Raw genomic sequence first — 13,970 nt, 5'->3', positions numbered from 1 at the left:
CATCAGCGTGGCCTCCGCGGCGCCCGCAGGGAGCCCATTTAGCACCCGCCCTTGGCTTTCCGTACGTCCCCGGGCCGGTGGGTTCCAAGCGTGCAGACCCAGGCCGGGAAGCCATTTCCGGCCGATTGCCTCGCCCTCCTGCATCCTTTTACGACGTCCTCGCATCGTAGCCTCCATCTCCCTCCAGGCGCCGGTGCCCGCGGGCTTTCCACGCTGTTACCTGCGTTTTACCACGTTTCCCTGCTGCTAAGCCGTGTCCGTTTCGCAGGGGCCGTTGCCTTCCTATTGGCGCCTTCCTTCCTTATTGTCCGTCTTGCAGCGGCTCCCGCTTCCACTTAAAATTCCTAAGGGAGCCTGTCTCCCAGCCGCACGCGCCCACGATGAGTCTCCACCCTCCGCCGCCACTCGTTTCGGGGATAAAACATCCACGGCTTGTCCCTTGTTCATTAGCCGCCAGGCGCTTGCCCTGTGCTGATGTCTTTCCTCCGAGATGAGCGTCTCCTGCTTAGGGCACACGGTTAACGGTGCGCGCGCTGATGTTTGCTTTTTAGCCTGGATGGTGACATGGGGGTCAGAGGGCATCGGAGGGCTTGCACTCAGTGCACAGCCTCTTCTAGATGTGCCCGCATCCTCGGTTTATATCTGCGGTGATCAGCACTGCACCTACGTGTGTGTCCCATGTAGCCACCTGTGGCTGTTAAGCCCTTGAGATGTGCCTCTTGTGACTGAGGGACTGAGTTTTAAATTTCCTTCCATTTACATGAAGTTTAATTTAAATAGCTCCAGGTAGACAGCGGCTGCCGGGTTGGGCAGCTCGGGTCGATATCGTGGGTCCCCGAAAGGGTGTTGGTTACCCACCACTGTGGGTGGGCAGTCCATTGTAAGGTCCATGCATTACAGCCCCCTCGTGCCCGACTGCGCAGAACTGGTTATTTGATGGGGGTAAAGGGCAGCAGGGAGGGAGGCATGGGCTGTGCCTGCTCGGGCTCTGGATGCTGAGCCAACTGGCCTCTCTCGCTGTAGAGCTCGCTTCCTGCCAAGATGTCTATCGGCGTGCCCATCAAAGTCCTGCACGAAGCCGAGGGCCACATCGTCACGTGCGAGACCAACACCGGCGAGGTGTACCGCGGGAAGCTCATCGAGGCGGAGGACAACATGAACTGCCAGGTAGCCGTGCGCTTCCCGCTGTCGGGGCACAGGTGCCCCTGGCTTCGAGAGCAGCCGGGTGGTGGCGGAGGTCTCCTGGACGCTGTTCCCATGAGCAGTGATTTGTCCAGCGCCTCCTGTCTGCTAGGGGCGGTGTTGCAGGTCCACGGGGTGGGCAGGGATCAGAGCCCCATGGGATTCTGGAAGAGTCAGCTTTGTCCTTCGTTTTCTCCCCTGGTCTGGGGACCTGCCTCAGAGAAGGCCCTCCTCCCTTTCGTTGGAGTCCCCCCAGGTTGGGCCATTATCCGTTTGCCTCCACAGGTTTGCATAGCGCTTTGCAGGTAACAGAATCTTCTATTCACATACTGTGTTTATTTGCCGTTTTTCTTGGGGACGTGAGTCTCATTTGATTAGAGCAACTACCTTGTGAGGTAAGTGGGTTTGGGGAGAGTGTTGTCCTCCCTAAGTAGGGAGAATACGATTAAAGGGCTCATCTGTGAATGTCACCCTGCCGCACTGATGGAGCAGCTTCCTGATAGGGTGCCCTTCCCTTGGCACTATTTGCCTTTTGCTAAAATCACGTGGATTTGTGTAACATTCCAAAGTGTATCAGCACTCTCTCCTTTGTTTAAACCATCGGTTAAGAGCTTGGACTGTGTAAACAGATGTTGGCTTGAATCTTATATGACCTTTGGCATGTTAATCACCTCAGTTTCCCCATCTGTAAAATGGGATGGTGTTACTTTTGGTCCTCTGTGATACAGATGCCAAGATTGAAGAGTCTGGCCGGCCGGCATGGCTCAGTGGTCAAGTGTCGACCTATGACCCAGGAGGTCACGGTTCCATTCCCGGTCAGGGCACAGGCCCGGGTTGTGGGCTGGATCCCCAGTAGGGGGCGTGCAGGAGGCAGCCGGTCCATGATTCTCTCTCATCATTGATGTTTTTATCCCTCATTCTCCCTTCCTCTCTGTAATCAATAAAAACGTACTAAAAAAGGGGGGGGGGGCTGAAGAGTCTAGAGTGGGCAGAAATGGCTGATGGCTGACCCTGGTCCCCCTGCGGGGTCAGTCATTGGCTGGCACCCTGGGGAGAGAGTGGCCTCTCTGGATCCCACAGGTGTAGCTGGAGGTTGTCGGCTCCCTGTGTTCCTTACAAACTGTGGTTCCTCTGAAGGGAGATCTCAGCAGAGTACTCCCCAGGCGGCCACGGGTGCCACCCACACCCCAGGGCTGTCCTGCAGAACAGACAAGTTATGTGTGTGCAGCGGTTAGCTCAGCCCCTTGCACGTAATTCAGCACATGGTGACTTAATGCTTCCCGGTGAGAAAACTGAAGGTCAGCGGGATACAGTGACTTGCCCACGGTCACACTGGACCAGGTGTCTTTTTTAAAATATATTTTTGTTGATTTCAGAGAGGGAGAGAGAGATAGAAACATCAGTGATGAGAGAGAATCACGGACCGGCTGCCTCCTGCATGCCCCCTACTGGGGATCGGGCCTGCAACCCGGGCCTGTGCCCTGACCGGGAATCAAACCATGACCTCCTGGGTCATAGGTCAACGCTCGACCACTGAGCCACAGCGGCTGGTCAGATCAGGTGTCTTAACTGCTGGTTACTTCCCAGGGTTGTTCATTCATTTGTGATTTCTTGCAGCGTTGAGCATCATCTTCCTGCCAGGTTGACCCGCTGGGCAGGGAGGTAGGCATCGGTGACGGCAGGTTTCTCTCCTCTGTGGATGCCATGGAGGTGGGGAGGTGGGCTCTCTGTAGGTCCTGTGGGGCTTGCCTCCTGCCTTGGTGAGGCACCACTGTCATAGATCCAATCCGCTGGCTAAGGCATCCTCCTTCATTGTAAGGTTCTTTAGTTTGGGGAGTAGAATGCGAAGGGTGGGGTAGGGAAGCCTGATGTGTTTACTCAGCTATTTATTTGGACCTCAGGCTGCCCCTTTGTGCTGTGAGGGTGTCAGGCCACGTGACCTTGCTGGTCTCGGATGCAGCCAGTGTGAGGTGAAGCACGCAGACCCTGGGGGTGGCCGTCTCTGGAGTCAGGGTGCGGCCTGCCACCCAGTGTGACTCGGAGTCGGTGTGGGCCTCTCACCCTCTGTCCCCTCCTTTCTAAGCAGGGATGGAAATAGTGCCTCAGCCTGAGGACTGTGGTTGCGGAATAAATAAGCAGGTGCTTGTCAAGCAGCAGGGGCCAGCTGCGCGTCTCCCCCCGGGATTGATCTGCGAGGGCTGCCGTAACAGTTCGCACTGTATAGTAGCCCCTCTTAGCCAAGGGGGGTACGTTCCAAGGCCCCCTCCACCCCCCAGGAAATGCTTGAAACCGATAGTATCCTACACACTCATACCTATGATAAAGTTTAATTTGTAAATTATGCTAATTTAGACCAGATGTCCTTCCAGACAACCTTCTGGATGAAGCCAGGGCTGTGATGGAAGCTGGTGCCGGTAGCCAGGGGAAGGAAGGCCTACTCTTGCATAAATTTCGTGCATCGGCCCTCCAGTAACTAATAATAAACTAGAACAGTTATAACAATATACTGTAACAAACATTGTGTGAATGGCTTTGAGACCATGATTAAGTAGAATGCGGGTTACTTGAACACCATGACAGTTGATCTGATAAGCCGATGGCTACTAAGTGACTGACAGCTGAGCAGTGTGTGTATTGTGAATTGGATGGACATTAAGCCGATGGCTACTAAGTGACTGACAGCTGAGCAGTCGTGTGTATATTGTGAATTGGATGGACACAGGGACGATTCACGTCCCGGGTGGGACAGGGCAGAGGGCATGAGATTTCATTATGTTACTCAGAATGGCGCACAGTTTAAAGCTTATGAGTCGCTTATTTCTGAAGTTTTCCATTTTTTTTCGGACGATGGAGAGCCGTGGGGACTGCTGTGCTGAGATCTTCTCCAAGACACCGTTTCCCTTGGGAGCCGGGCTGGCTGTGCCATCTGTGTTTCATTGTGGTTATTTGGGAGGTTGGGTAAGCTGGGTGTTCTGCCCGGCTTATATTAAAACCTAGTTCACTCGAGTTCCTGCCTTTGTCTTACGTGGGAATGTAGCTCAGGCTTATTAACGAGCCGTGTGGTGGGTGGGTGGGCAGCGGACTGCGGGCTCAGTACACGGCGCAGGCATTTCCGCTGGCGCTCCCGGGAGCGTGAGAGTAGCAGCAGCCGTTCTCGGGTTCTAATAGGAGTCAGATGGTGCTGGGCTCTTTCCCGCTCCGGCCAGAACACACACAGTTTGTGAAACACGTAGTTTACGTCTGTTTGATCTTACACAACAGCCTCTGTCAGGGATTCGCAAGGCGGGCTGGGAGATTGGGACCAGAAGGAGTGAGATGTGCAGTTTATGCTGAAGGAGAAGTGATTGGCAGCCCAGCCCCCAAAGGAGACTCTTTTCCTTTAATTTCAGCTGCTTCCCCCAAAATAGACATTTTAGCTGTCATTGTTTGGATTCTCCATTTACTGAGGTCCTGTCGTGTGCTAGGCAGTAGGAACATTTAGACATTCTCATCTCATTTCATTTGCTCCTCGGTGGTTCTAGGAAGTGTGTGGTGGTCTGTGTGTAAGAGCGGACTCAGTCGGGGGCCTGGGCTCACACCCCAGCAGGCCACACGGGGGCAGTGTGGCCTCAGGCAGGGAATGGGGAGACAGCTCTGCCTCTGGTGGCCGTGCCGCTCCCTCTCTGGTGGGGATGGTGGCAGGATATGTCTCCGAGGGTGTGTGGCATAAAGTGAGTTGCTGTGTGCCATCTCCTGGGACATTGGCTTTGTTATGGGGTCTTTTTCCTCACTTTGTAGGTGAGTGAACTGAGGCTCCGGGGAGCCAGGAGACTTAGCAGGTTACATCCCTGACAAATGGTGGGGCTGGGCCTCTGCCGTCTGTGGGTCAAGGTGGGGCTGGTATTGTGAACCTTGGTCAGGTCCACATTTCTCAGGTAGTCTAACCTGCCACCCCTGCTGTTTGTTTGTGGCACCAGAGGTGAGGGTGTTCTTCAAGGCAAGAACAGGTGGCAAGGACGTAGACACTGGACATTTGCTAAGAAACTGGGGGTATTGGGCCTGGAGCCAAGGATGATGGGAAACTTGAGCCCTGAGGGTATAAGAGGGTCAGTGGTTGCAACTCTAGAAACTGTTCAGCTCACAGATACAGGGCGGGCGGCCCTGGAGTGCTCGTCTCTGTGCGCTGGGTGTCAGGCACAGGCTGGTGGTCAGCTGGCACTTGAAGAAGAGAACGAGTGAGTCTCAGATGCCAGCCATCTGTCAGGGATCTGGGAGACAGCACCCCTCTCTGCAGTGGGCGTGGCCCATTCTGAATAAATTGTAACCCTCTTTCCTCCAAAAGACTCATAAAATCAGCTCCTTTTCCTGGTAAATGTGGTGCCCGTTGAGATTGGCGCTAGCAGGCTTATGTCCCCTTCCCCTGCCATGCCAGTCTCCTGGCCGACCTCACCTCTCGGCTCCCGCCTCCATCGCACAGTTACCCATGTAGCATGTTCATCTTCCCAAAGTGCTGCCCTGACCCTACCCCCCCCCTTCCTCTGTCCACGAGCTTAAGTGACCCATAGTGTCTGGGGGAAGACCCTGTCCTTCGTCCCAAGTGCACTGCTCCAGTCCTTGCATCTGTCGGTTCCTGCCTGAGTGCCCTGTCTCTGGGAGCCAGCCCTTCCTTAACCCTCTTGGCATTCCAGGCCCTGCATGCTTCTCAGTCCCTAGTCACCCAAGCCAGGGGAGTGGTCCAGAGTGCACTCTGGGAGGACAGAACGCATCTGGCGTCTGCCTGTGACCTCCATGGCATTGCGGTCTGTGCGGGCAGGTGCAGGAGAGGACAGAGTTGGGACAGGAGGCCAAAGCTGTTCCAGGTATCACCACTGAGAGCGCCTCACGCGCTGATGGGGCAGAAGAGCAGAGCTAGTGCCCTGGAGCCCGGCCGCTGGGTGTGAGGCGACTCCCCGCATTCTGGCTGTTGGACTTTGGACAAGAGCTTTGTTTTTTTAGCTGTAAAAGTGGTAACGCTCATACCCACTGGAGGTGCTGTGAGGACCATGTATGTAAGGGCCTAGCACAGGCCCTGGCTTTGCCTGTTCCTTTATTTCATGATGGTAGTTTGTGCGTTTCTGGACCCCCACCACCACCGGCCAGGGCTCCGCCCCTCTGTGTGCCCCTGTTCTCCACCGGCCTGGTGGCCCTTGCTGATGAGCTGGTGATTTTCTTCCAGATGTCCAACATCACAGTCACATACAGAGATGGCCGGGTGGCCCAGCTGGAGCAGGTGTACATCCGTGGGAGCAAGATCCGCTTTCTGATTTTGCCTGACATGCTGAAAAACGCGCCCATGTTAAAGAGCATGAAAAATAAAAACCAAGGCTCGGGGGCTGGCCGGGGAAAAGCTGCGATTCTGAAGGCCCAAGGTAGGTGTTCCTGAGGCACTGGCTTTAGCATACGGGTTAACAGTGCGGGGAAGTCACTGGTTCTCTACCAGCATCTTTAGCTGCTGTGTGTATCTCGTGAGGTAGCTTGGGGTTTAAAGATACGATAAAGGAATCCTTTAAAATGCCTTCCCAAACGCTGACCCGTTCATCTCGCCCTTCCTAGACAAGAGGCGGTGATGGGGAGATAGAAGCTCTGGACCTTTTGTCCTGGACAAGGAATGATGGCAGAAATGCCAGCTTCCCTGCTAGGACTGCTGCTCCCCCTGCTCTCCCGGGAGCGCATGCTCATTGTCGCTGTGACTGCACCATCTCCAGCAAAAGGCGAAGCCAGTGGCTCTGCACCAGGAGGCACTTGGCAGTGAGCCGCCCGGGTCCGCTGGCTTCTGCCGGAGCCACCTGTGCCTTCCCGAGCCCCTGCTCTGGTGCTGTCAGCATGTGGCTGGTTCTCAGGTGGCTTCCCTCCCCCGTCAGGGCAGCTCCAGGCTCTAAGCCAGTGGTTCTCAACCTGGGCTGCACATTAGAATCACCTGGGAACCTTTTTAAAATCCTGATTTCTGGGCCTCATCCTCCGGAAATTCTGTTTCTTTGTTATGGGGTAGGGCCACAACATTAGTAACAAAGAAACAGAATTTCTGGACGATGAGGCCCAGAAATCAGCGTTTTAAAAAGATTCCCAGGTGATTCTAATGGCAGCCCAGGTTGAGAACCACTGCTCTAGGCGGAGAGAGTGCGGCTCCAGTTCGTAGCCTTGAGAATATTTTCCCCGTCCCTTGGAGCCCCTGGCTCCCCGAGACCCATAGTCACAGAGAGCAGCAGGCTCCTGTACCCCTTGTATGGTTGTGTTTTCTGTGAGTTTGTTTTATTTTTGTGTCGCTATTGTAAGACGTTTCATACAAGCAGAATCGCTCGAAGGACAATGAAACCCCTCGCCCAGATTTAACGGTTGCTAACATTTAACTGTTTGTGTTCCCACATTTTAAGTGTGAACTAAATGCATCTGCCCTGTTTCATGAGCTCGCGCTAGGCCAGCTTGGAATTCGTCTTTCCGTGCTTCTCAGACTTGCTCCCCACACGACCTTTGCTCTCGGTGCTCTGCCCGTCAGCCTCTTGCGGAGAGCGGTGCCGGCCGGAAGGCCGGGGTCTGGTGTCCGCTGCAGCTCGGATGCTCCGTGTCAGTGCTTGTCCCTCTGGTTCCCGTTTTCCTTCGTGAAAGGCGATGGGGGCGGGTGGGTGTGGGGCCAGGTGGCCTTTCAAGCCTTCCCTGTGCCCGTGTCCCAGAGCTCCAGGCCCTGGGGCGCGAGCACTCGCTGCCCTGCTGACTGGACTGGTCCTCTCTCCCCCCCTTCTAGTGGCCGCGAGAGGAAGAGGACGCGGAATGGGACGCGGGAACATCTTCCAGAAGCGAAGATAAATGTCTGCTGCTCAGAACTGTGCCCTTGTCTTGCAGATCCTTTAGTTTCGGTGGAGTGGGTGCTATGTGTATGGTCCTAGCTGTTCTTTTGACATCTTTCTTTTTAGATCAGGAGAAATATTCAACTAAATAAAGATGGTGGCTGTTTTTTCTTTTTGTGAAAATGCGGATTATGTGTTCATTTTGGAGTTTGGCATTCCGTTTGCTTTGGCAGCAGGTTAAACTCTGACACCCTGGAAGATCTCCTGGGACCGGGCCAGGACTTTGAAGCGGCTCAGTTCTTGATAAAAGTTGAAAGTGCTGTTCCAGGCCGGTTGGCTGGCTAAGCCTTAGCGAGCGCACAGGCTCTCATTTTATCTGCAGACATGGGCGTTGCATGGTGCTGTGTTCAGGTCACCTTTATGGAAACGTCATCAATTCAGCTTGAAAAACACCATGTGGGTGGTCCTGGCCCTTGATACAGTCCAGTCCTCTGACCTCTGAGCCTGGAAACCCTGGTGGCTTCGCGTTTGGCAGGCGTAGTCTAATACTAAAAGGTAACTCAAAGAACCGTAGTGACCGACTATGGCTCCCCTCCTGGCTCTGTAAGCAGGTTTGTGGGGATGGATTCTCGGGCGTTTATCAGAGCATCTCCACGTTGATTGGCACAACCACAGCTTTTGGTGTCACAAAGGTAGAGGGTAGGGCAGGCAAAGCAGAAAACTGACAGACACGGAAACTGGGAAAGCATCGGCAGAAGTCAGGCTGAAAGGTCTTGCCAGGGGCTCAGTAAAGGGTGAGCGGCAGCAGAGCCCCTGAGGACGGTCCGTGATTGGCCCGTGGCACACCGCCCGCTGCACTCGGTGTTCAGGTGATGGGAGAAGAGGGAGACAGTCCCGCGCATCTGTTCAGCTGGCATCAGACGGGTTTTCTCAACAAGCCTCGCTTCATCCTCAGGACACTGCCACGAGGTGACAGCCTCTATTATTCCTGTAATACAACGCCCGAAGGGGCAGCCCTGGCCGGTCGCTCAGGTGGTTAGAGCAGCGGCGCCAACTGGTGCTCCGTGAGGTCTGAAAGCCTGGCGACCGCTGGGTTAGCGTGTTGTCTTGATACATCCAGGTGGCGGTTCGACCCTGGTCGGGGCACATGCAAGAATCCGCCAGTAGCCCTGGCCGGTGTAGCTTGTTGGGTGGAGCATCCTGTTCACCAAAAGGTGCCAGTTCCATTCCCGGTCGGCACATGCCCAGGTCAGGCCTCATCGCGTGGGGGGCCGTGCAGGAGGCGGCTGACCAATGTTGCACTCACGTCTGTTTCTCCCTTTCTCTCTCAAAATAATTGGGACGAAAACACAAAGAACCAGTGAATGCATAAATGTGTGAACCGACAAATCGTGTTTTCTCTCTCTTAAATTAAAAAACAACCACCACCCTCTTAAGGAGCAAGCCTTGGTGAGGTCGGGCAGGTACACAGGCACATCAAGTAAGGCTTCAAAGACTCCCCCAGAGCAGCCGCTGCGTCTTGCTCCAGCTCCCCAGCTCCTCCCACTCGTGACGACCTGCCTGGTGGCTCCGTGAAGCGGCACCGCTCCAGGGGAGGGGTTCCTGGGTGCGGCATCTCAGGTGAACTTACTCCCCACATGGAGTTTGTTTTAGATTTGACCAAGAATTAATGTATTGTTTCTGGTCAGAAACACTTGTTCCTTGAGTTTCTCCTTAGAGTCTTTCTCCATGAGTTCTCTCAGGTAGAAGTGACGCCCCCAGCCCCCGCGTCGGCTGCGTGGCCTCTGCTGGTCACCTTGTACAGACGCGGGTTATTTGGCCGTGAAGCCTGGATGTGAATGTGGCGAGTGGGAGGGTGGTTTCCAACATCAGCTGGGCGTCCTGTTAGAAAAGAAGATTCCCCCAGAGACGGCACGAGCAGACTGGAACCTCAGGGAAGGCGGGGAGGGGGCGGGAGGAGATCACCCAGTGAACTTGTCTGCACCTAGGCATCACCCACGGACAGGCAACGGGTGGTGAGGGCCTGGAGGGTGGGACGGGAGCCGGCTAGAAGTGGTTTTGGGGGGTGAGGGGGGAGGATCTATGTAATACTTTCAACAAAGATTTTAAAAATAGTGGATTCAAAAAAAAAAATTCCAAGGCCCCACCCTAGGAATGGTGGTTAGTTGGACTAGAGGGGGCTCGGGAAACTGCATTCTAAGCACTAACCCTGCTACCAGCTGGGTGATCCTGATTCCATGTATGGTGCCCTGGGCTCGAGTGTGTGTGTGTGTGAGAGAGAGAGAGAGAGAGACCACTGCATAAGTTATAAGTTATACTTGACTGTAAAACAGAACCCGTTATACTTAGCAGTGAGTTGCACCCAGAATCTGAAAAGCGGGCTTTGGACACCGTTCACCCTGGAAAGCGGGCGGGAGTGCCAGCCGTGCACGGTTCTACACGGCAAACCTTAGTCGTCTCCCTACCGACATCCTGAAAGTGAAGGGGGTTCTCTAGTTTTGTTTCTAATTAAATGTTCCCAGTAAAAAATGGGGAATTTTTTAGCCCGGCTGGCGTGGCTCTGGTTGAGTGTTGACCTATGAACCAGGAGGTCCCGGTTCGATTCCTATCAAGGGCACAGGCCTGGGTTGCGGGCTCGGTCTCCAGTAGGGGGCGTGCAGGAGGCAGCCGATCCAGAATTCTCTCTCATCATTGATGTTTCTCCCTCTCCCTTCCTCTCTGGAATCGATAAAAATATATTTTTTAAAAATCGTTTGAAGAAGTCATAGCCCTGGAGTGTGGCTACGCAGCGTGACCTGCCCAGTTAGGAACTTACGGTCAGGTCACCTTGTTAGATGACTTTCCTTGGGACCCCATTCTTCCTCCACGGACACTAACCGAGGCTTGGGAGGGAGCCGTGGAAAGGATTAGGATGGTGCCTGGCAGCAAGCTGAGCTGGAATGGTCCCTCTTCCCAGCCAGACCGGAGATTGGGTAGAGGTAGACTGCTCTTCTCATCTGTACCAAGGACTTCGTGTTAATCAGCTGTGGTGAGGCGAGAGACAGAGACAACTGCCGACGAGCAGTTCATACTTGTAGTTCCCAAGAGGAGGGAGCAGACCATTCCACTCGGCCCTCCTGGGGTACACGGGGTGTGGCCGGAGTTAGTGCTGTGGTTTCCACGGAAGGAAGGGGTGAGGCAGGGTGGCAGTGCTGACAAGTGTAGAATCGGGTATGTTGAGTGCATGCAGAGGGCTCTGGCTGTTGGGGTGGTCCCCGGCTCCCCGCGCTGGCCCAGGTGGCTCGAGGGCAGGGAAAATAGTGGCTTGCGGTGTGAGCGTCACAGGAAGGGGGTGGGGGCAGACTGACTCGTTAATGTGCACGTGAGTGTCCTACTCGCGGGCACGTGGCTTACTATCTTTCAGGAATTAACCACCTCTGGGAGAGGCAGTCTCTCCAGGTTTAGCTAGGCCCCAAGATGTCAAAACTTCATACAAATAAACATTAAATGGATGTCCTAGCTGGTCTGGCTCAGTGGGTAGAATGCCGGCCTGCAGACCGAAGGATCCTGGGTTCAATTCTGGGTTGCAGACTCCTCCCCAGCCCAGGCCCTGGTCGGGGGCTCATGCAGGAGCCAACCAATCGATGTTTCTCTCGCATCAATCTTTCACTCTCTCTTCCACGCTCTAAAAATCAATAGAAAAATACCCTCGGGTGAGGATTAAAAAAATAATAATTAAATGTAAAAAAATATTAATATAGGGTGTCCCAACAATGTATTCACACATGTTGAGTAAGTATAAAGGCAGTATTTGCGTGGGACGCCCTGTACAAGTTCTCAGGAAAGTCTTGCCTCATCAATGAGGCATAATTAGCCCTCGACTGAGCACTGCTCTGGACGTGCCTAACAATTCATGAAAATAAGACTTGAAAGAGTCAAAGTATTTCCAGGCCAATAGACCATATCCTGGAGCAACACTCAAAAAGATTTGTGAGGATATAAAAGGAGCTGGCGCCCTCAAGGTAAAATCCACAATGTCTGGCATCCAATCAGAGATGACCAAGCAGGCAGGGAGCACAGCCCAGGATAAGAGTAATGAAAACAGATTTAAAATTGGCGCAGATATCAGAATTAGCAGAAAAGGACATCAAAACATTGTAACTGTTTATAAATTCAAGAAGTTAGGTAGTAAGATGGAAGATTTAAAGAGAAAGGAGGAGGTGGAGGAGGAAGAAGAGAGAAGAAAAACCTTCCCATGAACTTCTATAGCTGGGTTCACAGCAGAGTAGACATCGCAGAAGAAGAGGCGAGTGAACTTGAAGGCTCGGCTATAGAAACTAAAATGAAACAAGAAAAAAGAATCCGGAAAGGAAAGGCTATGGGGCAACTTCAAGGGCCTCATGTATGGGCAGCTGGAGTCCCCTCAAGAGAGGCAATGAGGGGGGGCAGAAAAGTTATTTGAAGAAATAGGGGCCCAAAACTTCCCAAATTTGATGAAAAGTATAAACCCACAGATCCAAGAAGCTAAACGAACTCCAAGTAGAAAAAGCATGAAGAAAATGATACTGAGGCATCGCTCAAAACTAGCGGTGAAGAGAAAAAAAAGAAAGGTTATCATCAAAGAAGCAAAGATAAGGATGGCATGTCTCGCTGAGAAAAATGCAAGCTCGAAGGAAGTGAAGCGACATCTTTAAATTATTGATTAATAAATAACTATCCAGCCCTAGCCGGTGTGGCTCAGTGGATACAGTGTCAGCTTGTGGACCGAAGGGTCCCAGGTTCGATTCCAGTCAAGGGCACGTACCTCGGTTGCAGGATCCTCCCCGGCCCGGGCCCTGAGTGCAGGAGGCAATCAATCGATGTGTTTCTCTCACCTCAATGTTTCTGTCTTTCCCTCAGTGATGATTAAAAAAATATATATATATCTAGAATTCAATACCTGGAAAAAACATCTTTCAAATATATATTTTTTAATATTTTTAATTGATTTTATTTTTTAAATATATTTTTATTGATTTCAGAAGAAAAAGAGATTTCAGAGAGAAAAAGAGAGAGATAGAAACATCAATGATGAGAGAATCATGGATCGGCTGCCTCCTGCACGCCCCCCACTGGGGATCGAGCTTGAAACCTGGGCCTGTGCCCTGGCCGGGAATCGAACCGTGACCTCCTGGTTCCTGGGTTGACGCTCAACCACTGAGGGACGTGCTCCCATGCCCATTCCTTGTCAGTCCCTCTCGATCCTGGGAGAGGGCAGAGCCCGCGCCCTCGCCGTCCTCCTCCCACCCGTTCTGCATACAGGGAAACTGAGGCCCAGGGAGGGCCTGACTGGTCTCTCTCCAGGGGCCGCACCCGGGGGTCTGCTCCCGGCCACAGGAGGCTCTCGCGGTGGCCTCCTGCCTCCACAGGAAGCGGCCTCCAGGGAAGTGGCCTGCTCAGGAGTCCGGTGACTCCTGGGCCGGGTCGGCTGGGAGAGAGGCGGTCACACCGGGTTAGGCATGGCAGGCTGACGCCAGGCAGCCTGGCTCACATCCCAGCCCCTCCGGTTCTAGACTCTGACCTTGGACACATGGCCTCACCTCTCCCCATCTCAGTTCACCCGTCCACAGAATGGGGGTGATAGTAGGCTCACACCTCCTTCCAGCCCCGAGAGAACTGAAGGCGCCCGAGGCCATCGGACAGCGCCTGGCCCCGAGAAAGGCTTCAGAGATGCTCGTTACAGAAACGGCTTCAGCCCTGCCTCTGCCTCCTCCCGAAGGTCTGGGCTCCTGCCATCCTCACCCGGGGATCCCTGGGCAGAGGTCCTCCTGACCCGGCCGAGCCCTGTGCCCCCCACACGGCAAGGGCTTTCCAAACCTGATGTCATCCTCGCTCCACCCAGTGGGACGAGGGGGGGCTTGGTGTACCCGGTTCCCAAGATGAGGGACCAGCTTCGAGAGGACCACACCGCCGGTGGGTGGCGGGTGGCGGGTGGCGTGGCCCGGCTGCCTCCACACTGGGCAGGGCAGG

General features: G+C 53.9%; 2 protein-coding genes across 2 annotated transcripts in view; both read left to right on the top strand.

Annotated features, from left to right (window-relative positions):
- Positions 1–771: 771 nt before the first annotated feature.
- Positions 772–8,165, top strand: LOC102239915 (small nuclear ribonucleoprotein Sm D3). The gene is made up of 4 exons (XM_005886291.2): positions 772–786; positions 1,024–1,167; positions 6,377–6,569; positions 7,940–8,165. Exons 2-4 carry the CDS (start codon positions 1,042–1,044, stop codon positions 7,999–8,001), a joined length of 381 nt encoding a protein of 126 aa, XP_005886353.1. The 5' UTR covers positions 772–786; positions 1,024–1,041; the 3' UTR covers positions 8,002–8,165.
- A 5,714-nt stretch (positions 8,166–13,879) lies between these two features.
- The window catches only part of LOC102249421 (gamma-glutamyltranspeptidase 1), a gene marked incomplete at its 3' end in the record, with an annotated part of 33,110 nt that continues 33,019 nt past the window's right edge, over positions 13,880–13,970 (top strand). The window contains exon 1 of the mRNA XM_014533354.1: positions 13,880–13,917. Coding sequence (XP_014388840.1) covers positions 13,880–13,917 — 38 coding nt within the window. The remainder of the gene's footprint in view (positions 13,918–13,970) is intronic.

Source organism: Myotis brandtii, unplaced genomic scaffold, assembly GCF_000412655.1.
Source record: "Myotis brandtii unplaced genomic scaffold, ASM41265v1 scaffold97, whole genome shotgun sequence".
Taxonomy (NCBI): Eukaryota; Metazoa; Chordata; class Mammalia; order Chiroptera; family Vespertilionidae; genus Myotis; species Myotis brandtii.
The sequence above is the reverse complement of the archived record's forward strand: the minus strand, read 5'-3'. Positions and strand labels throughout refer to the sequence as shown.

Bases quoted from the DNA above. Each gene is read 5' to 3' on its own strand.
- LOC102239915 (XM_005886291.2), top strand. From the start codon at position 1,042: ATGTCTATCGGCGTGCCCATCAAAGTCCTGCACGAAGCCGAGGGCCAC. The intron at 1,168-6,376 runs GTAGCCGTGCGC...ATTTTCTTCCAG, and splicing joins AGGACAACATGAACTGCCAG to ATGTCCAACATCACAGTCAC. The intron at 6,570-7,939 runs GTAGGTGTTCCT...CCCCCCTTCTAG, and splicing joins TGCGATTCTGAAGGCCCAAG to TGGCCGCGAGAGGAAGAGGA.